Source organism: Chiloscyllium plagiosum, unplaced genomic scaffold, assembly GCF_037043375.1.
Source record: "Chiloscyllium plagiosum isolate Xiang-an unplaced genomic scaffold, Cpla_swu_hap1 HiC_scaffold_10, whole genome shotgun sequence".
Classification (NCBI taxonomy): Eukaryota; Metazoa; Chordata; class Chondrichthyes; order Orectolobiformes; family Hemiscylliidae; genus Chiloscyllium; species Chiloscyllium plagiosum.
The window spans coordinates 92,125,980-92,150,115 of record NW_028270148.1 but is presented as its reverse complement, the minus strand read 5'-3'; the positions used below and the strand labels follow the sequence as shown (position 1 = coordinate 92,150,115).

Below are 24,136 nucleotides of genomic sequence, written 5' to 3'. Positions count from 1 at the left end.
ACAATAGAGCTAGATGTAGCTAGATGATGAAAAACAACTAGGAGCTTTAAAAAAAATTCATTTACTTTAATCATTAAAATCCAATTTATAGTCTATAATTAGTCATCCCGTGCACTGGAAAACAGTACAAATCTTTCCATTTCTTTCCTCTTATCCCTTTGCTATCACCATGACAATTCTTGTTTTCATTTGGTTTCTCAGATAACACTCGGTATCTGGGCCACATGACTTTTACTGGGTGAGCCTGCTCAATATGGGATAACTATTTCAAGCAGAACTCAGCTGGAAGCGTTCAGTAGGATTAAGTTAATCTTTTTGAGACAAAAAAAAATTGTAGATGCTGGAATCCAGAATAGACAAGCAGCTCCCAGCCTCTTGCTTGTCTACGTTGGATTCCAGCATCTGCAGTTTTTTTGTCTCTAACTGAGTTTGTAAAGTCTCTTCAAAGAATGCCCACTTTGAAGATGTTCTCTGCCTCCCTCAGACCCAGTCCTGAAGCAGGGTTAAACCTGAAACATTGACTTCTCCATTGCCTGATGCTGCCTGGCTTGCTATGTTCTTCCAGCCTCCTGCTTCAGTTAATCTTTTCCCATCCATTATCATTTCTTATCTAGGGCCCATTGTTACAGTCCTGGAGTGAAGTGTAGAATGTGCTTGTGAACTTCCTCTGCAGTGCTGCAAACCAGTTTGTCATCTACTAAATCATGAGCAGGAGGGTGGGAAGGGATGACAACAGCAACTGGACCTATTTTTTTTAAACCATCCATTGGATGTGGGTGTTGCTGGCAGTCCAGCATTTATTGCCCATCCCCAAGTTGTCTTTGAGAAGGTGGTGGATGGACTGCCTTTTTAAACCACTGCAGTTCATGTGCTGTAGGTAGACCGCAATGCTGTTATGGAGGAAATTACAGGATTTTGACCCAGCAACCTTTAAGGAAAAGCAATGAATTTTCAGACAAGATGTGAGAGACTTGCAGAGTCACTTGCAGGTGATAGCATTCCTATTTATCTGCTGCCCTTGTACTTCTAGATAGAAATGATTATGGGTTAGATGGTGAAGAAGATTAAGTCGCATGGGATCCATGGTTATTTGGCAAGTTAAATATAGAATTGGCTTGGTCATAGAGTAGAATATGCTGTCAGAGGCAGATATGTTAGCAACATTTCAGAGGGTTTTGACAGACATGAACTGACAGGGAATAAAGGGACATTGACTACATGGATTAGTTTAGTTCAGCACAGAGAGAGCACGGGCGAGAGAGAGCACGGGCGAGAGAGAGCACGGGCGAGAGAGAGCACAAGACAGCGAGTGATACAGCATAACAGCGCACAAAAGAGCAGGTGGGTGCATGAGTGGGCACAACCACACATTCTCCCAATCTGATTTTGTGCAGATTGATGCGGACAATGCCAATTTACACTTGGTAGCATATGCTCTCTTAACTCAATAACTCACTGAGCTCAATTTCCTTATCATCTTCCACATTAACGCCTGCAAAGGAATTTCAAGTTAGCAATACCACAGAAGTGTCTTTTCAAGACATGCGTTATAAAGCACCAAGCAGCCAGTCATTTACCAGATAGGACAACTGGAGCAACAGTGGGTCCTTCAATTTTCTGACACTATTTCATCATTCACTTCGATTAATTCCATTTAAACAGTCATTGTTCCAGGTGGCTTGATCTCCCTTCCCAATAAAACGCTAATCAATTTCAGTTGGGGTATTTTCGATTAATCTAACCTCTACAGCTTTTCCAACGGACAAAGCTGCAGATATTCACTACCTCTTGTGTAAAGAAGTACTTCCTGATATCATCTCTGAATGGCCTACCTCAAATGTTAAAGTTATGCATCATATCACAATTTGCATTATGCCAGTAATCAAAAAAGCATGTAAAAGAAACTGCATCTCTTTCACCTCTTGGCCAGTGGCCTCAATAATTCCATCCCCTCCTCGTGATGACATCTTTTCAATGTATCTGGCTCTTAGTCCTTCCTTCACAAAACCAATGTCAGATAGCAGCTCGGCAAATTGTCTCTTCATGCTCGAAATCTCCTACAATGTGGAGAAACACAATTTTTAAAAAACTCAGTACGATTTGATGCATTCAGTGAATTCGTAATGTTAGAACAGCTAGGAGGCACCTACCTGTAGTATTCTTCCAGATAAGAAGTTTTCTCGGCAGTACTTGTATCCTGCTTGTGGGCTGACCTTTAAGGCAACACTCCATCCCTAGATGGATAATTTGAATTAGAATAACATTTATACCTCTTAAATGAAATTATACACACAACATTCACACCGGGTAATAATCACCTCCAACATGGAAAAGAACAGTGACCAGCCTGGACATTATTTTGTCATTGCCAAAACCCCACCATCAGCATCCTGGGGGTCATGAGAGACTGACTTGAACCAACTATATTAACAACAGGAGCAGGACAGAGTTTGGAGGCTCAAATCCTGGTGCATCTATCACTATAATCTTTCGTTTATGAAAAGATCAAGAAGCAGAAACAGAGATTTAAGGTAATTAGCTAAAAAGTAACGGTGATGTTAGGAAAAGGATTTTCACACAGCGGAAAGCTTGGATCCAGAATGAACTGCCAGCAGGCAGGGTGGCAGTAAGTTCAGTGATGGCATTCAAATGAGAAATAGATTGTTACCTGAAAAGGAAAAACGTGAGGGATTACGGGGACAAGGTGGAGGAAATGGCATTAGACGGCTGTAACAATTCTGAGACAGGTGTGGACAGGTGCTCTCACAAAAACAACCAATCGGCTCATAGCATCCATTTGTTTGGCATATCTGCCACTGGACAAAACACTGCCATAAGCACATTAGGATTGTTGTATTTGTATTTTGCAAGATGTATTAGCAGCAACTCATTCAATATACTGCAAACCTTCACCATTGGAATGGGTATCAGAAACAAAATCAGGGCTACATCAACAGGAAAGTTAAAGTTGAAGTTCTGTTTGAACCCTAACTAGAGGGCTGCATCCAGTTTTGGTCACAACATTTCAGGAAGGATGTGAGGGTGTTTGAAAAGCTGCAGAAGATTTCTCAGAATGGTTCCATGGATGGCTGTTCTTGGTTATAAGGCTGAGTTAGAACCATTCTCCCTGGAGCTGGGGGATTAAGGGGAGATTTGATAGAAGCGTAGAAGATCATGACAGGTTTGGATAAGGTAGACAAGGAAAAAGTATTCCCACTGGCTTACAGTACAAGGGCTAAGGGGCAGATTTAAGATTTTGTGCCAGAGATGCAGAAGGATGTGAGAAAAATAAACCTTTTACACAGTAAGTGGTATTTAACTGAAACACTGCCCATATAAACAGTGAATAGGGAAATGGTCAGTGATTTCAAAAGAAAATTGGATGTTTACTCGAAGGATATAAATCTGCAAGGTTATGGGAATTGAACAAGGAATTACTTGGAGGAGAGCCAGCATGGCCTCCATCTGTCCTGTCAATAACTCTTTAAGACCACTAAATCACGTGACAATTTGAAGTGAACATATATCTTGTTTCACCATTGTTGGGTACAAATTCTAGAAATTACTGACTAAAACCATTTATGACAGCACCATCAGTCCACTTAGTTCACAAACTTGATTGGATAGGGCTTACTATGCAGAAAACTCTGTATCAAATACATCAATGTTTTACATTACAATAGCAGTCTGTACAAAATAAATAAAGTCAACATTGAACATAGGAGATCACTGGCATCCCAAAGCAGAGACAGGGTGTGAACTCAATTTCATTGAGATAAACAGAAAACAGACCCTTCAGTCCAACTCATACATACCTACCAGATAACCTAAAGTGACCGAGTCCCATTTGCCAACAGCTGACCCATTTCCCTCTAAATCTTTTCTGTTCACGTACCCATCCAGATGTCTTTTAAATGCTGTAATTGTATTAGCATCTAGCACTTCCTTTAGCAGCTCATTCCATACACACATCAACTTCTCTGTGAGAAAGTTGCTCCTTAGGTTACCTTTTAAATCTTTCCAGTCACCTTAAATGAGTGCCCTCTAGTTTTGGATTGCCCTATCCTGGGGGAAAAAAAACCTTGGCCATTCATCCTATCCTTGCTCTTCATGATTTTATAAACCTCTAAGGTTACCACTCAGCATCTGACGCTCCAGGGATAAACACCCCAGCCTATTCAGCCTCTCTCTGTAGCTCAAACCTTCTAATCCCAGCAACATCTTGTAAATCTTTTCTGAAACCTTTAAGTTTAACAACATCCTTTTATAGCAAGGAGACCAGAATTGAAAGGAGTATTCTAAAAGTTGACTCACCAAATTGCAACATGACTTCCCAACTCCTTTAGTCAATGATCTGACTAATGAAGGCAAGCGTGCCCAACATCTTCGTCACTATTATGGCTAACTGCAACTCCACTTTCAAGGAACTATGAACCTGCACCCCTAGTTCCTTTGTTCAGCAGCCCTTCCCAGTGCCATACCATTAACTGTATAAGTCTTGCCCTGGTTTGCCTTACCAGAATGCAACACCTCACATTTATCTAAATTCAACTCCATCTACCATTCCTCTGATCAAGGCCCCACTGTACTCGGAAACAACCTTCGTCACTATCCAAAACCACCAATTTCTGGTGTCATCTGCAAACTTACTAACCACTCCTCCTATATTCACATCCAAATTATTTATATAAATGATGAAAAGCAGTGGACCCAGCTTCGAACTTTGCAGCACACTGCTGGTGACAGACTGCTAGTTTGGAAAGTAAGCCTCTATCAGCACCCTCTGTCTCCTATCTTGAAGTGAATTTTGTATCCAGTTGGCTATCTGCCCCTGGATTCCATGTGATCTACCCTGTTAACCAGTCTACCATGTGGAACCTCATCAAATGCCTTGTGTCAGTCCATATAGACAATGTCCACTGTCCTGCCTTCATCAATCTTCTTTGTCACTTCTTCAAAAAACTCAAGTCAGTGAGACACGATTTCTCACACACAAAGCCATGTTGACTATCCCTAATTAATCCTTGCCTTATCAAATGCATGGAAATCCTGTCCCTCAGAAGCTCTTCCAACAACTTACCAAACACTGATGTCAGGCTCACCAGTCTATAGTTCCCTAGCCTTTCCTTACAGCCTTTCTTAAATAATGGCACCATGCTAGCCAACCTCTAGCCTTCTGGCACATCACCCAGGGCCATCGATGATACAAATATCTCAGCGAGGGGCCCAGCAATCACTTATCTGGCTTCCCACAAAGTTCTAGGATATACCTGAACAGTTCCAGGGCATTATCCATTTTTATGCGTTTTAAGATGCCCGAACCTCCTCTTCTGTAATATGGACTCTTTTAAATATATTCCTATTTATTTCCCCAAGTTCTCTAGCATTTATATCCTTCTTCACAGTAAATGTGGGAGAATTCCGATTCTTTGAGTTTTACGTGGAAGTTCAGGTGCAAGTGCGTGTATCCAAACAGGTTCAGTAACAATCAGCACACTTACTCCACTGTCAAGAAAACGTTATTAACACTGCTTCTATTATTTTGACTACATGGAGGAGTTTCTTTAAAATACAAAGTCCTAATTATTATTCAAGAGAGAGACAAGCCAGGGTGGTTCACGGTGAGTGAAGATCTAAAATTTGAATTTAGGCTGTTGTCAGAAGCAACAAGTATCTGTAGATTTATTATTAACCACAAAATGGCTTTTCAATTTAAAACAACACAACAAAATGGCTGCAAGTAATGATTTGACACTGTGAACTTGAACTGATGCTTTGTTAAGTTGGTTGTATTTAGAGATAAGAGAGAACAATGGATTTTCCATAATATGAATCATAAGACAATGATTTGGTATTTGAACTAATCTTGAACTGCTTGCATGGGATGGTGCTCTATGTAAATTAAGAATCCTTTCCCGGGGAATATCATTGGATTAACCTGCTGTAAATCATGTCACCTTATTATATGTGATTGGTTTTTTCTTGTAATTAAGGCTGTACTCTCTTAAAAATTATATAATGTGTAATTTTCAAATGTAATTGCACCACTTTTCCACAGAACACAAGCTTTTAACCTCCGTGTTGCTGGACAAATTTGCGTCAAGCTGCCTTAATTTATTAAACTGGTAACCTTGCTTTAAACAGACCATACTCCTAGTGATTCTTTTGACCAATCCAGAGACCAAGAGGCCCTGCAAGGGTGTCTAGATCTTCATGAGGAGTGCGGGGAAGATCTGGCAGCTCCAAGAGGTTGTGAATGAAAGACTGTTTATTTTTGACATTGAAAAGTTATGGAAGTATTAAAAATTAACCAAGATGATGATGTAACAAGAATATGTGCAGCAAGAGTGCCCAATGAGCAAGTCCTCAGAGTCACAAATCTGTCAGCATCCTTTAGGTGCCATCTTTGGACCTCTGCAATGATCTGAGCATTGTATGGAAAGCTATCAGAAATAAAGCCACCTTCTTAAGGACAATTGCTGAATCAAAGACTTGCCTAGCTAGCAAAGTCCATATCCATAGAAGCATAAACAAAAATACTTTTGAGAAATTCACTGTTGCTAAAAAAATGCACAAATCATTTTAATATTTTAGAGGTTCAGTTCTTCAAAAACAACATTACTGAATCAACTTAATATACTATCCATCTGCCTCAAAAGCTTCAAAAAGCAGCTGTAAAATTAGCTGAACTTTACTGCACTACAGCTGCAGAGATATTTGAATCATGCATTCAAAAATAAAATGTGATCTGTTAAAATTATACCTTGGAGTACATGCAACTACATTCAGAAAACTGTACGAAAGGATGCTACTGTAAATCAACAGGATTATACACAAAGCAAGAATGAGATGGGGTGAGTGACAAAGGATTGGAAATATGCTAGGGAGAAAGTCAAATTAACAGCACGGAACTTGTTAAAGTTGACTGTCAATGTTCATAGCAACAACTCAGCCCCTGAATGGTTTACATTACATCCCTAAAAAACTGAGACACTGTTTACAAGTCTTGAATGCGGACAACCTGCATGAGAATGACATTAAACAGTATGTAGTATACAAAATCATTTGCCCAACAGGCCAGTCCTGGTCTTTCAGCTTTCCATGAACCTCCTCCCAAATCAATCAACACACATCATCCATTTCTCCCATAACTACATTGATTTTTTTGGACTGGCAATTCCACTCCCCATCCTTTCATCATCAAACCATTCAGAAGATTTCATCCAGTCAATCATTTCTGCATCAGCACTATAGAAAAACCAATTATTCTCATTATCCATTTCTTTCCTCATGGCTCTGCAAATATTCCCTTACAAGTATGCATATAGTTCTCTTCTGACAGTAAGTGGGACATGGTGAACAAAAGACCAAATTCTTAGTCATATGGAGAGAGAAAGCCTGTGGCCAGTTATCACAGGCTGTCCAGCTGAATGGTTTAGATGTACCAGAGAGAGCACAGCAAATACAAAAGAAAAAAACTCAATGGCTTTCAGCGGCCTTCAAATCTTTGCTCTTTATTCTTCATCCTGATAAATACAATCACAGATTTACAAGTAAAAACTGTCTTTGGTAGGAATTAGCAATGCAGAAACAATACAGCAGGAGTGAGGAAGAAGGCTGCAGTTTTACCTTGTAGGCCTGGAGAAAAGCAAGGAAGTCACTATGAGCCACAGCAAATTCCAACTTCTTTACTCTGGCTTCTTCCTTCTTATCCCACGGAGAAACCTTTCAACGGCACAGACCATTCTATTTAGAAGCATCGATTAACTGTTTTTCATTTAACCTCTTAAATTCTGCAAATATCATTGTTTTATTCTCCTAATTTTGTTTGAGGTTTGACACCTTACTTACTGCAAAAGATTAGGTTACATATTAGATTAGATTACTTATTTACAGTGTGGAAACAGGCACTTCGGCCCAACAAGTCCACACTTACCCTCCGAAGAGCAACCCACCCAGACCCATTCACCCCTTCACCTAACACTACAGGCAATTTAAGCATGGCCAATTCACCTAACCTGCACATTTTTGGACTGTGGGAGGAAACCGGAGCACCTGGAGGAAACCCATGCAGACACGGGGAGAATGTGCAAACTCCACAAAGACAGTTGCCTGAGGTAGGAATTGAACCCGGGTCTCTGGCGCTGTGAGGCAGCAGTGCTAACCACTGTGCCACCCATAGGAAAACTAAAAATCGTGAAAACAATTCTGAGTTATATCTACATGTTCTCATTTTCACATCTCTTTGTACAGATTGTGTCTGTTCCAATTAGGTATCAGCCTAGATTAAAAACCAAAAGAACTGCAGATGCTGTAAACCAGAGACCAAAAAATAAACTGCTGGAAAAGCTCAGCAGGTCTGGCAGCGTCTATGGAGAGAAATTAGAGTTAATGTTTTGGGTTATTCTGAGGAACGGTCAGTCATCCCGAAATGTTAACTCTGATTTCTCTCCATAGATGCTGACAGACCTGCAGAGCTTTTCCAGTAATTTCTATTTTTGTCTCAGGTATCAATCTATGAGCAATGGTAATGTATTCATCTCTCTGTCAGGTGGTTGTGTGTTCAAGAGCCACATAAAAGAGAATATTTAATCTTTGACTAAAAAAGTTGATAATATGGCTATTATCAGATCTTGTTTGTGCGATCTTGCTGTGATTAAATTGGCTGCCAACTGCCAATAGTACTTCAGTGACTACACTTCAAAAGTACTTAAGTTGGCTGTAAAAGTCTAGGTATCCTGAGGTATTATAAGGCACTACCTTCTTGTTTTCACAAAAAAATAGTTTATCCATTTTACAGGGTTTATTAATCATGAATCAGTTACTTTACAATACTTAGACAGGATCAAGTAGAACTGATACCTTAAACTATAAAGTACAACTATATATCAAACCGTTTCAATAGAAGTTATTGCTTAACTGTACTTTTTTTGTGCTGGCTTCAATCTGAAGGATTAATTTTACTTACAAAGGGGGATTTAAAGGCTAAGCTGGCTGCAATGGTAAGTGCAGGATCAAGGCAACGGAAGATGGCACCAAATAACATTAGTTTTCCAATGCGGACATCCACTGGTAAAAAGGCCAAGTGATACCCCAAGGGAGTAAGCTTTTCATCTGGTGTGAGGGCCCCAAGATCCTGCAGCCGATTCTTAGCTGCTTTCAACCCTTCTTCCATGGGCAGTTCGACCAGACGAGAAAGAACAGACTCTAAGTCATGATCTGCAAAAATGTCCAGAACTTTGATCCTAAACAAAGAAAAAAAAAGAATTAAAACACTGAAATTCTTCTTTCATTCTCCACAATCAATGATATGTAATATTATCCAGAGCATCACCTGCAAAGCTAATTAAAACGCCTGCAGTCATAAATTATAATATCATCCTGCGGGAAAGAAATTACTTAAGTTTTAGTACATTACAGCAAGAATTTGTTAAATACTGAATACTAGCAATAAAAATCAAAAGGAAAATGAGTACATAAATTATTCTGTTGCAGTTTTTTAAAGCAAGTTAGCCATTATCATTTACCTTCAGCCTTTTCTCCATTTTGTGTACCTCTGCCAGACTCTAATGCAATACTGACAAAGCACTGCACCATCAGCGGCGCTAGCTTTTAGAAAAGATGCTGAATCACTCTCTTGCTTGTTCTCTCAAATTGATATGAAAGACCCTACGGGCTGAATCTTACATTTTTTTGGCTAAACATAAGTTGCACCAAGTTGCACCAATGTCACGCAGTGACATTTCTTACCAAATACCTTACCAGGAGCCGAGGTTCAAGTCCCACCTACTCCAGAGATGTGTAATAACATCTCTGAACAAGTTGATTAGAAAAATAGGATAATTTTTTGTTTAAATTAAGTAAAATATACTATATATAAACAGGAGCCTGTACACATAACTGTACTTGGCCATAGAGCGGTGGGGTTGTTTGGTGTGGGTGTCCCAGAGATGTTCTCTGAAACGTTCCGCAAGTTGGCACACTGTCTCCCCAATGTAGAAGAGACCACATCGAGAGCAATGGACACAGTAGAGGACGTGTGTGGAAGCACAGGCAAATCTCTGTTCGATGTGGAAGGATCCTTGGGGACTTGGATGGAGATGTGGGGGGGACGGGGGGGAGGGAGGTTTGGGCACAGGGGAAGGTGCCAGTAGTGGAGGGTAGGTTGATAAGGGGCATGGACCTATCAAGGGAGTTGCAGAGGGAATGGTCTCTACAGATGCTGATGGTGGGGGGGGGGCTGAGAGAAGGGAAATGTATCCCTGGTGGTGGGATCTGTTTGTACGCAGCGGAAATGGTGGAGGATAATGTGATGATGTGATGTATCTGGAGGTTGGTGGTGGAAGGTGAGGACCTAGAGGGGTTCTGTCCTTGTTGCAATTGGAGGTGTGGGGTTCAAGGGCAGAGGTGCAGCAAGTGGAGGGGATGTGCTGGAGGGCATCGTTGACCACGTGGGAGGGGAAATAGAGGCCATTTGGGGTGCTCTGGAATGGAATTGGTCCTCCAGGGAGCAGGTGTGGCAAAGGCTGAGGAATTGGGTATAAGGGATAGCATTTTTACAGGAGGCAGGTTGGGAGGAGGTATGGTCCAGGTAGCTGTGGGCGTCAGTGGGTTTGAAGTAGATGTATGTGTTGAATCAGTCATCAGAAATGGAAATGGAGAGGTCTCGGAAGGGGAGGGAGGAATCCAAGATGGTCTGGGTGAACTTAAGGTCAGGCTGGAAAGGGTCCAAGTGAACTTGAGGTCAGGGTCCTACTGGAAAATAAAAGCTCTGGTATGGTGAATAACATAGGTTTGGTTAGAGCACTGGTTGGCTGGCAGAAAAAAAAGAAAGCATGCAAAAATCTGATTGCATAATTGATAAACAAAAGTCCCACAGGGGGATTCGAATTTCTACAATTTACATGAATACATGAGACGAGGGGAGTAAAGACATGGTAGCTAAATTTGCAAGTGACACAAAGATAGGTAGGAAAACATGTTGTGAAGATGACATGAAGTTGCAGAGAAACATGGATGGATGTAATGAGTGGGCAAAAATCTGGTGGTTGGAGTCTAATGTGGGAAAATATGAAGTTGTTCACTTCCACATGAAGGAATGAAAGAACAACAGAGTATTGTTTAAATGGAGAATGGCTGCATAATTTTGTGATTCAGAAGGATTTAGATATTCTAGTGCGTGAATAACAAGAATGTAGCATGCAGATATAGCACATAAGTAAGGTGGTGAATGAGGTGCTACCCTTTACAGCAAGACCAGCTGAACATAAAAGTAAGGATGTCATGCTTTAGTTATGGAGAACATTGGTGAAAACACGTCCTTAACACTGCATATAATTCAGGCCTCCTAAATTTAAGGAAGGATGGAAATGCATTGGAGGCAGTTTACTAGACCGATACATGGCATGAGTAGGTTGCTCTGAGGATAGATTGGTCAGACTTAACTCATTTCTACTGGGAGTTTAGAAGAATCCAGGGTGATTTGATTGATGTGCATAAGATCCTGAGTGTCTGGATAAAGTGGATGTAGAAAGAACTTTCCTCTGGTTGGTCAGTCCAGAATGATAAAGCACTATTTTTAAATTAGGGGTCATTGTTGGGTCAGAGATAAGGAGATTTTTTTTCTCTTAGAGGTTTGAGCAACTTTGGAATGGTGGAGGTGAGGTCATGATGTATTTTTAAGGCAAAATAGTTTATTCCAAATTTAAAGGCTATTGGGGATAGATGAGAATATGGAATTTGAAACACGCAGGTCAGCCATGGTCTTACTGAATGGTGGACCAAACCCGAGAGGCCAATACATCTACGTTTGCTCTTATTTTGTATGTTTGTTTGCTATGTATCTGTTCATATGAAAGGTTTTAAGATGAATCAGTTGGTAGCACTCCAAATAAAAACATTGTGGTTAAAATTCAACTCTAGGGACTGGAGCACAAAAATAAAAGATGAACACTCCAGTACAAGGAATCTACATTTCACCTGAGACATTAAACAGAGGCATCAAAGATCCCTTGGTAGTATCTTAAAATGAAGCAATGAGATTTGCACGTTCAACATTCATCCCCCAAACATTAGCATTAAAAACAAGTAGTCCAGTCATTACCACAATGTTTAAGGGATCTACCTGTACGCAAACTGGCTCCACATTCCTGAATTACAAACTTCAAAAATATTTCCACACATAATGTGTTAGTTCCCTAAGATCACAAAAGATGCAACAAAAATGCAAATTATAGTTTTACATTTTACACAGCTACCAACTTGTTAATTTGGAATTGACATGATTTTCTTCACATTTTAGTGAATATGTAACTTTTAGGACTATATCAAAACTGTCTCCACCTTAGACAAAGCTGTTCCAGTGGCACCCTTTTGATCTCTGGCAACTGCTGTTCCTGTAATTGGTTACGGTACCAGTGACTGGTAAACAGATGGAAACAGACCCCTGAGGCTACACGGCCAGCACGGCCCATCCTCTGCTGGGCATTAGCCCTTGACACCCAGGTATCCTCGAGGCTCTCCATCCCCTTGCATGGGTCATACCTGCAGTAAACAAGAATATGAGAAGTCAAATAAGACTCATGTTGCGCTATATCACAGTTCCCTAATGATACAGCATTCTGGCTATTAATGCTTCCATCATACATGATTTGGACATGCCGTTGTTGGACTGGGGTGGACAAGCCAGAAATCAAATGACACCAGGTTATAGCCCAACAGGTTTATTTGAAATTAACCTGTTGGGACTATAACCTGGTGTTGTTTAATTTCTGACCTTGTTCATCATACGTGTGTGTCTTCTTAAGTATGGGATCATTTCCAATGTCTAAGTGTCTTTTTTCTCCTGGGTCTAAGTCTCTGGACTTCTGTATTCATATCCAACTTTTTACTATTTTCTGCCCTGTGGTCTGTACCATTTGGGATCTCATTACCTCTCTTCATCCGTTTAAAACTGCTTCCAAATGCTACAATTTTGTTGAAGGTTTCTTTCTACTTCAGTTTGGTGCAGATAGCCCTCAGGCCAGTTCTTTGTGTCAAAAATATTCTCAATTACTGTTGACAATCAACAATGATGTTTCCAAAGCACCAGAGTTGACTAGGACTATTATGTTTTTGAAAGAGCAACTTAATTAGTCCTACACCACTGCTCTTTCTCCATAGCCCTGCAAAGTTTTCATTTTCACCATTTTTTCTGGCTGTGCATGAAGGAATGTCTTCACAATTCTTCTCTGGTTCTTTTGCCACAGATTCATAAGCACTCACATATATACTCAGTTTATCACAAACAAAGAACATCAGCGTTCTTAAAAATCCACATCTCAATGAGTGTGTAATCTACAGCCACAAGTTTATTATGTCTGGATTAATAACAATTCAAATCAATCATAATAACCCTGAGCACAAGGTGGTAGTCTATAAGGAATTAAAATTTTGCTAAGAGTTTAAAAGATGACACCTTAACCCATGCTTCACTGTCTCCAAAAGGTCTGAACATATTATATATAAATTCTTAAAAAGATATGTATATTATTCTGTACCTCTTTTCTTTCATCTTCCCAGAATCAATAACATAAACAACATCATCAATGGTAACTGACGTTTCAGCAATGTTGGTGGAAATTATAATCTTGGTAGTGCCTTTAGGAGGGCGTGAGAAGACAGCTTGTTGCTCCTCACTGGACAGTGAAGAGTGCAGTGGATGTATCACACACCTGGAAGGGAATAGTCAGTTTATTTCACCGAAAAACGTTTATCAGTAATACTTTGAAAATGGTAAAGTTATTTGAAATATTCTGTATAAATAAAACATAAAAATAATAAGACTAAATTAAATTTATTAAATATCCACAAATAAAATTTGTTTAGAAAATCACATATCGCTGTGCCAAACTCTCTCTGCTCAAAATACTGGAATTGCATGAATTTGTAGAAGCATAGAATCACGACAGTGTGGAAACAGGCCCATCGGCCCAACAGGTCCACACCAACCCTCCGAAGAGTATCCCACCTAAACCCATTCCCCATTATTCTACATTTACCCCTGATTAATGCACCTAACCTGCACATCTTTGGACTGTGGGAGGAAACAGACACAGGGAGAATGTGCAAACTCCACACAGACAGTCGCCAGAGGCTGGAACTGAACCTGGGTCCCTGGTGCCGCAAGGTAACATTTGTTGGTCTGAAGCCAGGTGCTGGAACCCTGATAATTCTCCTCTGGCTTTCTTTTTATGAGACTTTTTAGGCTCTGTGGATCAACCACTTATTACAATCTGAAGGGATTAAAAACTCATCATGTAGAGGATCAGCTGCCCATAATTTTGGTTAACACTTGCTTTTTCTTGGGAGTCTAAACCAAACCAAAGTCTATTTAAGATGTGAATACTCCAATCATAGCTGCCTACAGTTTTCTAGCAAATATCTTACAATGCTGACCAGGATACAGGAAAAGGCTTGTGGTTCAATTGGTAATTTCTCTCACCATTAGAATGTGACTTCTGCTTTCATTCTATAATATTAATATGGCTAGTGCTTCACCAAAATTTTCTAAATTCCAAATTTATCATCCCTCATGCTCTTTATCTGCCTTAGATTTCAGTATTGAAATCAAGATTAATGACACAACCTCTTGGTCATTTATACACCAAGTTTCAAAATTATGGAACTTATTATGACCCCACCTAATCATACAGCTGGACAGGTCACAGGATGAAACATGGCTTCATTATTTTTTTCTAATTTTAGTTAAAATGATCATTCACTGAAACATAGGCTGCAGATTTTCTTTAACAATAAAACAGATATTTATATCACAAAACCAAGCTATGTAAATACAGAATGCAGCTCTGAAAGATCTTAAAATACAGTACACCGTAAAATAAAGTTTCTTTGCATTTTCAGAAGCTATTTGTTACAGAAGATCAAATCCAGTGACATTTTCCTACTATGTCAAATCTTTAAGCTTGATTTAACTGTTTCTTCCCAGTTTTTTCATGTGAACTGTGAAGTTTTATTACATAAATATTCTCAAAATTGAAAATTTAGATCTTCTCAGCTTTAATAAAATTAAGATTTTCAACTTGTTTCAAAACAAACAAATTTTTTACACTGAATTAACTGTGCTTTCCCTAAAGTTTCCTGAATTCCTTTCTAAGAAATAAACAGTATATGCTTTTGACTCATGTTAGGTCTCCTCCAAATCTGACGAGGAGATTTCAGTCACTCGTTTTCGAAAGTGAAACCAAACCTTGATTATCCTGAAACAAAAACGAGCTAATGGCCTTCAAATTTACCCCACCTGTCATAAACCATCATAGTAAAAACAATCTTCCATTAACACTCTAGACTTGCCTGATCTCTGATACATACTGGGTTAGGTTACAGTTCCAGAAAGACTCTGACTTAATTATATATTTTTAAAATACTACACAAAAGCAACCCACCCATTTGCCAATAAATCCAAACCCAAAAAAGATATTAAAATGCCTAGGAGTGTATATTATATAAAATCACACACCTTTCATCACAAATTACTCATCGCCCTCAATCTTTTCTTCGCCTACAATCTTAATCCTTTCAAACCAAATCATTCTTTTTTGATACATTAGTTCTTTTTGAAAGGTAACTATTTCCCATCTTGTTAGAACCCTGTATTTAGAGATTAGCTTCAGGTAGCGTCCCTGTTGTTCCCTTTTACTCCCTTCCATTTAAGGAAAGACAGCCATTTGGAATTTTCATCACAACATACACAAGACACATCTCAATGTAATTTTCACTATGGTTAAAATCTACTTACAAACAAACAGTAAACACTACAAGGTTGGGGCATTTTAAAAGAAGAAATTCAACATTTATAGTCATTCTGTTCTTTAAGGTAATAGAAATTTAGTCGAGGAAGCTAAGTAACCCACTCACTTAGTACATTTACCCCATCCCTCTTCATTTTTCTTTTTCAAATATATACTCAACATTGTTTTGGGCGGTCTAATGGATATCATTTCTTTTCCCAAACATAGTGGTGGATTAGGCAGACAAAGTACATTCTAACAACCGTTTCCATAGCTAGTTTTCTCCTGGAACAAGTCACAAACCTGTCCCTAGACTATAAATTGAGGGGTGCCACTCTGCATCAAACGTAACAGACCAGGCGACACTTCTACTCATACTGCCCGCCATAGCCAGATTTTCAGTTTGATAATCAATCTGTTTGGCCATGTGACCATTAAGTCTTGAAGTAAAACTGTAATAAATCTTATTTAACCTTTTTCTTTCAATGACAGTCCTAGGTCTCCTGCCAACTCAATTATTAATTACCAATTATCAAAATATTTAGTAAAAAAAGCCCATGATTTTCTAAACTTTTCTCATAATTAAAACCCTTTATCCTTGGGTTCAATTTAGTGAATCCTTGTGGATTCCTTTTCATGACTTCAACATCACTGAAAGTAGAGCATTCAATACTGTCCCAAATAATGAGCTCCCTTTACTTCTTCAAATCACAAACCTTTTGTCACGCCTGTTGTTGAAAAAAGGGTTAGACTGAAGTTGTTCGTATAGTAACTTGATTTCTGCCAGGCCAGGCAAAAATATTAAAACAGCACCTATTAAAATAAAATAACATTAAAATTAAATTATCAACAAAGACATAGAACATAACAGAGGCCCTTCGGCCCTTGATGTTGCACCGACCTGTGCAACCAATCTGAAGCACATCTAACCTACACTGTTTCATTATCATCCATATGTTTATCCAATGACCATTTAAATGCCCTTAAAGTTGGAGAGTCTATTACTGTTGCAGGCAGGGCTTTCCACGCCCTTACTACACTGAGTAAAGAACCTACCTCTGACATCGGTCCTATATCTATTACCCCACAATTTAAAGCTATATCCCCTCGTGCTAGCCATCACTATCTGAGGTGAAAGGCTCTCACTGTCCACCCTATCTAATTCTCTGATCATCTTGCATGTCTCTATTAAGTCACCTATTAACCTTCTTCTCTCTAATAAAAACAGCCCCAAGTCCCTCTGCCTTTCTTCATAAGACCTTCCCTCCATACCAGACAACATCCAGTAAATCATCTTTGCACCGTTTCCAACGCTTCCACATTCTCCCTATAATGCAGTGACCAGAAACGTACGTAACACTCCAAGTGTGGCCACACCAGAGCTTTGTACAGCTGCAACATGACATCATGGCTCCAAAACTCAATTCTTCTACCAATAAAACCTAACACACCATATATGAAAATATTACTCCCGTTATTCTCACACTTTTACCGTCGCAACTGCCTGAATATTTCTAAATTGGAATAATGTTCATGCAATTAAGCATCCTTAATAAAAGAAAACAGGCAATTCATTGTACCACTTTAAGTCAGAGTCATAGAGCATGGAAATGAGACCCCTCGGTCTAATCAGACCATGCTGAACATAATCCCAAACTAAATTACTCCCACCTGCCTGCTCCTGGCCAAACCTTTCTATTCATGAGCTTATCCAAATGTCCTTTCAACATTGTAATTGTACCTACACCCACCACTTCCTCGGGAAGTTCATTCCACACTCAAACCACCCTTTGTGTAAAGAATTTGCCCCTCATGTCTTTTTTAAAATCTTTTCCTCTCACCTTAAACAAGAAGTGTCCCAGAGTCTTGAAAGGCCCCATTTAAGGGAAAAGACAACTACCATTAACTCTATCTCGACCTCTTATTATTTTATAGTCTAGTGCAAAAGATCCCAGCCTATCTTTATAACTCAAACCTTCCATACCCAGCAACATCCTGATAAATCTCTTCTGAACCCTCTCCATCTTAATAATATCCTTCCTATAACTGGGTAACCAGAACTGGATACAGTATTCCAGCAGAGGCCTTACCAATGTCCTGTACAACTTCAACATGACTTCCCAACCTCTCTACTCAAAAGGACTGAGCAATGAAGGCAAGTGTGCCAAATGCCTTTTAACCACCCCTGTCTAAATGTGACGCCAAAATTCAAAGAATTACGTACCTGCACCCCAGGTCTCTCTGCTCTACAACACTACCCAAGGCCCTACCATTAACTGTATAAACCCTACCCTTGTTTGTTGTACCAAAATGCAATACCTCGCATTTATCCAGATTAAACTCCAACTGCCATTTCTCAGTCCATTGACCCATTTGATCAAGATCCCTTTGTAATCTTAGAAAACCTTCTTCACTGTCTACAATGCCACCAATTTTGTTGTTGTCCACAAACTTACTATCCATGCCTTCTATATTCTCAGTTGAATCATTTATAATAAATGACGAACAAAAAAGGACTCAGAACTGATCCGTGTGGAACACTGCAGGTGACAGGCATCCAGTCCAAAAAGCTCCCACTCTGTCTCCTCTCGTTAAACCAATTATGTATCCAATTGACAAGCTCACCCTGAATCCCATGTGACCTAAGTTTACCAAATGGAAGGGAAAAAAAGACAAATAATTTCCCTATTTAGTATAAACTCAGCAGATCTGGAATTGTATTTGGAAAAATTAAAACCATTTTCAGCAACATTTTAAAGTCATCAAAAGACAAAACAGCATGAGATAGCTTGTTTATCTATCAGAAGTAAAGAATTGAAAGAATAGAATAGTCGAAAGGGTCAGGCAACATTTTCATACAACTGTATAGAACTGAATGAAACCATTGAGCTCAACACATCAATGCTGGAACTTTGAAAAAGCTATCTTGTAATGCCATTCCCTGACCTTGTCCCATAGCCCTGCAAAAGGTTCCTTTTCATTATATATCTAATTCCCTTTTAGAAGTTACTTGTGAATCTGTTTCCACCATGCTTTCAAGCTGTGCATTCCAGTTCGTTATAACTTGTGGACATTAGAAACATTTCCCCTAAGCTCTCCTCCAGTCAAGCTGCCATTTGTCTTAAATCTGTGTTCTGATTCTCCTCACAATGGAAACAATTTCTTGTTATTTGTTTTAGGAAAATCCCTCAGAATTTTGAATATAATCTCCCTTTAACCTTCTCTGCTCTGAGAACAATCCCAAAGTTTATACAACAGAAATTCTTCATTCTTAGTATCATACTAGAAAATCTCTACACCCTGTCCAAAAGTTTGACAAACCACCCAAAATAAATGTTGAAACTACACCTTGACAAGTTGGTCTTGGAGAGAAGATAATTAGTAGCAAGTCATTTCAGTGAGGAGAAAATAATTCTTGAATTTTTTTTGATCCAGATCCATATTTTTTATTTCCATCCAAATCAGACAAAACAAAATTGCCCGTCAGTTTGCTGTCAGGCGTTTTCCAGCTAGACTACAAGGCAGGGGTAGTCCAGCAAGCAACAGTGAGTGAATCATCACAAAAACCATGTCTCACCATAACAGCAATAATTGTCTTAATTCATGTTTAAAGGTCCTAAAGTCATTTCGACAGCTAAGGACAGAATACAAGTGTGTAAGGTAAGTGAGGGGTAGGATGCCAAGTGGCCAAGCAGACAAATGGTTGTGGGAGTTCAGTGGCAAATGTGTGAGGAGATACAGTAGGTCAAATGAATTTTTAAAGGGTGAAATAGAAGTGCTAATATACTGAGAAGTCATGGAAAGGGACGGGGGGTGGGGTTGACTGGTGAGTCAAGGGTGGAGGTGGATATATCTTACATAGTTAACCAGAAATCAGAACAGCTTTTAATCTCTTTAACCCTTTTCTGGCTATCTTTAAAAGTAAATAAGTCAGACTCCTCCAAAGTCTCTGACTGTAACAGAGTAGGAGATGTTTTTGGAGGGTTTAAGACATTGGGTAACAGGCCATTGGAAGTTACAACTTCCCAGGCAATTTCCATGTAATAAATGTGTCAGGACTCCCATCTTTGTTTGGTCTCCAACTAACTGGACCAATGAGTGATGCAGGAGATTAAGAGGAGATCAGAACAGAGAGTAATTGGTTAAAGAATCAAATACAGTTGCAGGGAGGGATGATATAGTAACTTAATCATCAAGTGGAGCCATATTGGTTCAGATCAGGAATACAAAAGTGGCAGCCACACTTCTAGAAGTGTACTATAGACTTCTAGATAGTGGGAAGCAGAGAGATTAGCAAATATGGAAGCAAATTTCTGTGTTCAAAAACAATAGGGTAGTAATAGGGGCTTTAACTACCCAACATCAACTGTGATACAAGCAATATGAAAGACCCAGAGGGCACAATATTCTTGAACTGCATCAAGAGAACCATTTTACCAGCATGTAACAAGCTCAACTAGAGGGGATTTAGTCTTAGGAAATGAAACTTACCCCTCTATTCCCTATTTATTCATGTATCCATCAAGATGCCTCTTAAATGTTGCTATTGTGTCCACTTCTACCTCCTCCTTGGCAATACATTCCAGGCACATACCCTGCTCTGTGTAAAAGACTTGGCTCTCACATCTCCTTTAAAACTTACTTCCTTTTATCTTAAACCTATGCTCCCTAATAATACTCTAGCTATTCTTTCCCCTCTCTGCCTCTATACTCTGATTATCCCAGTCAAAATGCCCGTTTGATCTACTCATTTAAGTACGACACAAAAAAAACTTCGAAGAGTGTTGTAAGAGAAAACACAATATTATATCGAGAGGAACATTTTTAATGTCCGATCTTTACGTGTCATACAGAACTTAAACTAATAATTTTTAATAATATTCCACATAATATTCACATTCTGATGGGTACTAAAGTGTAATAGCTTTCGTAATACATCTTGAAAATGGTAAATATTGTCCATGAGTTCTGGAAGCTAAGAAAATTTCAAAAAGCTGCTGCAAATATTTTGCCTCGAGGGAAACTCATTTTCCACAGTCAATGTCAGAATTAATCACCTGTTTTACAAAAATCAGTGAATGTACAAATAAATTTGTTAGGGTCTTAGAACAGGGGCACCCACAATATAAAGCTTGTACAAAATTATATTTTTGATTCAATTTGTTTGAAATTTCAGTTGTGCATATTAGCTCTAATTTTTATTTAAAGAGAAAAAAATGTCTTTCATATATTAATTGTAGGGATTCACTTAAGCCCAAAAGAAGACACAAGTGAAAACAGTAGTTGTTGCGTTAAGAGGTGTATATTTGTAGTGCTTAACTCTGTAAATCAATAAGAAAGAATACAAGGCTTGGCTCCGGTTGTATCCTTCACAGACACGCTTTCTGGAGAAGAACAACTAGTTGTAAAAGGTTGTGTTATGCTCAGAGGTCAAGGAATATATTAGAATGCAATTCTTTCATTCATTCTCAATTTTCTCATAGCCTTTCCAAATTTGTTCTCAGTAAATATTCTTATTCAACCAAAAGTCTCACGGCAATCATCTTACAGGAAACACAGAACAGGTTTCAACTCAAGCCCAACAGCTTACCTCCTGTATCTCTATACACTTTATCCTAAGCCACAATGACCTTCAAAGTTTGCAAGATTCAAGCATTGGGCACATGTTGGTCAATGACCACTTCAACATCTTTTCTAAGTAACTGCAACTATATACGAATAGCAGACTGGATTTGACTCCACTTACCTGGAGGGTAATTGTGTTTTCCATCCACTATCCACTCAAGCAGAGCTTCTATTAGGTCCAAATTGATCTTATCCAGGTCCATTCTAGCCATAGTCTTTAATACTGACTTACTAATCCCTGAAAGGAAAAGAAACAGATTTACCAACATAGTTAGACAGAAGTACAGCTACTGCCTAAAACAAACTTATATATATCACTGCTGGTTGCTTCGTCGTTCACATAGTCTACTTGCACATGAATAGAAATGCACAAGATGCTACCTCTCACCTTCATAATATTAACGGAGGCAGTTTTGCTATGCGGGTTGGTAAGGCATGGTCAGTACCTGTACATTACTTGCTGTGTACAGTCAAAAGAACATGACATTTATCATGATTTCAAAAGTCTTTGAAAAGTATGGCCTACAAACCTAGCACCTCACTAGCACCAAAACCAGGAAACATTTGCAAAATTTACGGCACGGTATCCAACATTAGATGCAATTCTACAAGTGGACAATTCTTCCTGGATAATTTGGCGTGCGAGAAAAATTATACTGATGTAAAATTGCATTTTTTCATTTTTGTATTTTTAATTGAGAACTTAATAGGAAAAGGAACAGTTTTAAAAACCAAGGATTGTTAAAGAATTGCTGCACGTGTTTAAGGTAACCTGACACTTGTACTATTTTACACAGTGGAGAAAGTGAGGTCTGCAGATGCTGGAGATCAGAGATGGAAATGTGTTGCTGGAAAAGCGCAGCAGGTCAGGCAGCATCTAGGGAACAGGAGAATCGACGTTTCGGGCATTCGGCCATTCCTGAAGAAGGGCTAATGCCCGAAACGTCGATTCTCCTGTTCCCTAGATGCTGCCTGACCTGCTGCGCTTTTCCAGCAACACATTTCCATCTATTTTACACAGTTACTTGTTCAAGCAGCAGTAAAAGTCTGGTCTACAGACCAGCTGGAACCAAGGCGTGTGTATGAATGGAGCTTTGGTGGGCAACAACGTAGCTGATTGATCTGCAGACTAGTGACCAGTTACCAATGACAAAAACACTCTGCCTCTCAACAACTGAGATTAGCTCCCAGGTAGCTAAAAAGCTTGAGGCTATAAATCCATTTCTGGGAGGATTTTTGCAAAGGCAATAGCTCTTTTTTCTGCAGTGAAAAACACCTCTTGCTTGAAGATATCCAGTTTATTTCCCCTTTCCAGTTGCTATAAAGTGTGACTTTTAATTGTTAAGTTAAAAGACCTTAATAAGTTGGAATCAGTCACCCAATGCCTCTTGCAGACACCTAAAAGTATTTGGAGAAGGGAATTTGAGAAGTAGCATTCTGATCAGCACAAGGATCATCTCAGCAAATCTTGTGGACAAATTCTATCTTCACTCGGGCAAAGGAGGATGTAGATACATAATTTAGGGAGGAGAACAATGAGGTTCCTGAGCAAATTGACCTGGAGAGCAAGAAGGCATTGGAGATTCTGGCTGCTTTAAAAATGGACAAATTCCCAGGTCCAGATGAGTTGTATCCCAGGCTGCTGTCAGAGTCGAGGGAGGAAATTACAAGGGCTCAGATCTAATTTTTTACGTTATCAGTGGCCATGGGGAGGTGCCACAGCACTGGAGACAGCTAATATAATTCCACCTTTCAAGAAGGATATTCGAGATAAACCAGAGAATTATAGACCAGTGAGTTTCACATCAGTGGCAAGGAACTATTGGGCAGACTTCTGAAGGAGAGAAATAATCTCCACATGGAAAAGCAAGGTTTGATCAGGAATAGTCAATACAGCGCAGTCATGCCTAACAAATTTGACTGAATTTTGAGAGGTGGTGATCAGGTGTGTTGGTGCGTAAAGCGTAGTTGGTGTAGTTCATATGGATTTCAGCGAAGTCTTTGATAAGTTCCCACATGGGAAACTGATAAAGCAGGTAAACATACATGGAATCCAGGGCAATTTGATGAGACTAATCCAAAGTCAGCTTAATTGTAGGAGACAGAAGTTGTAGTGGAAAGCAGTTTGTGACTGGAGGCTGGTGTACAGTGGTGTACCACAGGGATCAATGTTGGGTCCCTAACTTAAAAACAGAAAGAACTGCGGATGCTGTAAATCAGAAACAAAAATAGAAATTGCTGAAAAAGTTCAGCTGGTCTTGGCAGCATCTGTGGAGAGAAATCAGAGTTAACATTTTGGGTTTAGTGACTTCTGCAGAACTGACTATAGCTAGGAAAATTTCTGTTTATAAGCAGAAGATGGGGTGGGGGGGGTGAAAGAGAGGGAATTGAAAAATGATAGGTGAGGAGAGCACTCAAAGAACGAGAGAGGAACAGTTGGACGGACAGAGAAGTGGATAACAATCTGGCTGAGGGTGAATAGCTATTAATGGGGACTATTAGTGGCTAACAATGGGTAGTATGTCATAGCAGACGATGTGATAACAAGATCTGGTGTGTGAAGGTTTCGTTAAGGACATGGGAGATGGAAGAGCTCAAGCCCTAAAGTTATTGAAGTCGATATTGAGTCCAGAAGGCTACAGGGTCCCCAAGCAGAAATTGAAATGCTGTTCTTCTGGCTTGTCCTGAGCTTCACTGGAAAACGGCAGCAAGCCTGGGACAGA

General features: G+C 39.4%; 1 protein-coding gene across 4 annotated transcripts in view; it reads right to left on the bottom strand.

Annotated features, from left to right (window-relative positions):
• Window positions 1-24,136, bottom strand: part of dhx57 (DEAH (Asp-Glu-Ala-Asp/His) box polypeptide 57) — a 122,503-nt gene that overhangs the window by 14,442 nt on the left and 83,925 nt on the right. For all 4 annotated transcript variants that reach the window (XM_043696379.2, XM_043696377.2, XM_087991551.1 and 1 more), the window contains exons 13-20: window positions 21,535-21,651; window positions 16,505-16,601; window positions 13,539-13,712; window positions 12,343-12,543; window positions 8,969-9,245; window positions 7,630-7,725; window positions 2,151-2,234; window positions 1,920-2,057 (exon numbers count right to left, since the gene is read on the bottom strand). In XM_043696379.2, the coding sequence (XP_043552314.2) occupies window positions 1,920-2,057; window positions 2,151-2,234; window positions 7,630-7,725; window positions 8,969-9,245; window positions 12,343-12,543; window positions 13,539-13,712; window positions 16,505-16,601; window positions 21,535-21,651 (1,184 nt within the window). The remainder of the gene's footprint in view (window positions 1-1,919; window positions 2,058-2,150; window positions 2,235-7,629; window positions 7,726-8,968; window positions 9,246-12,342; window positions 12,544-13,538; window positions 13,713-16,504; window positions 16,602-21,534; window positions 21,652-24,136) is intronic.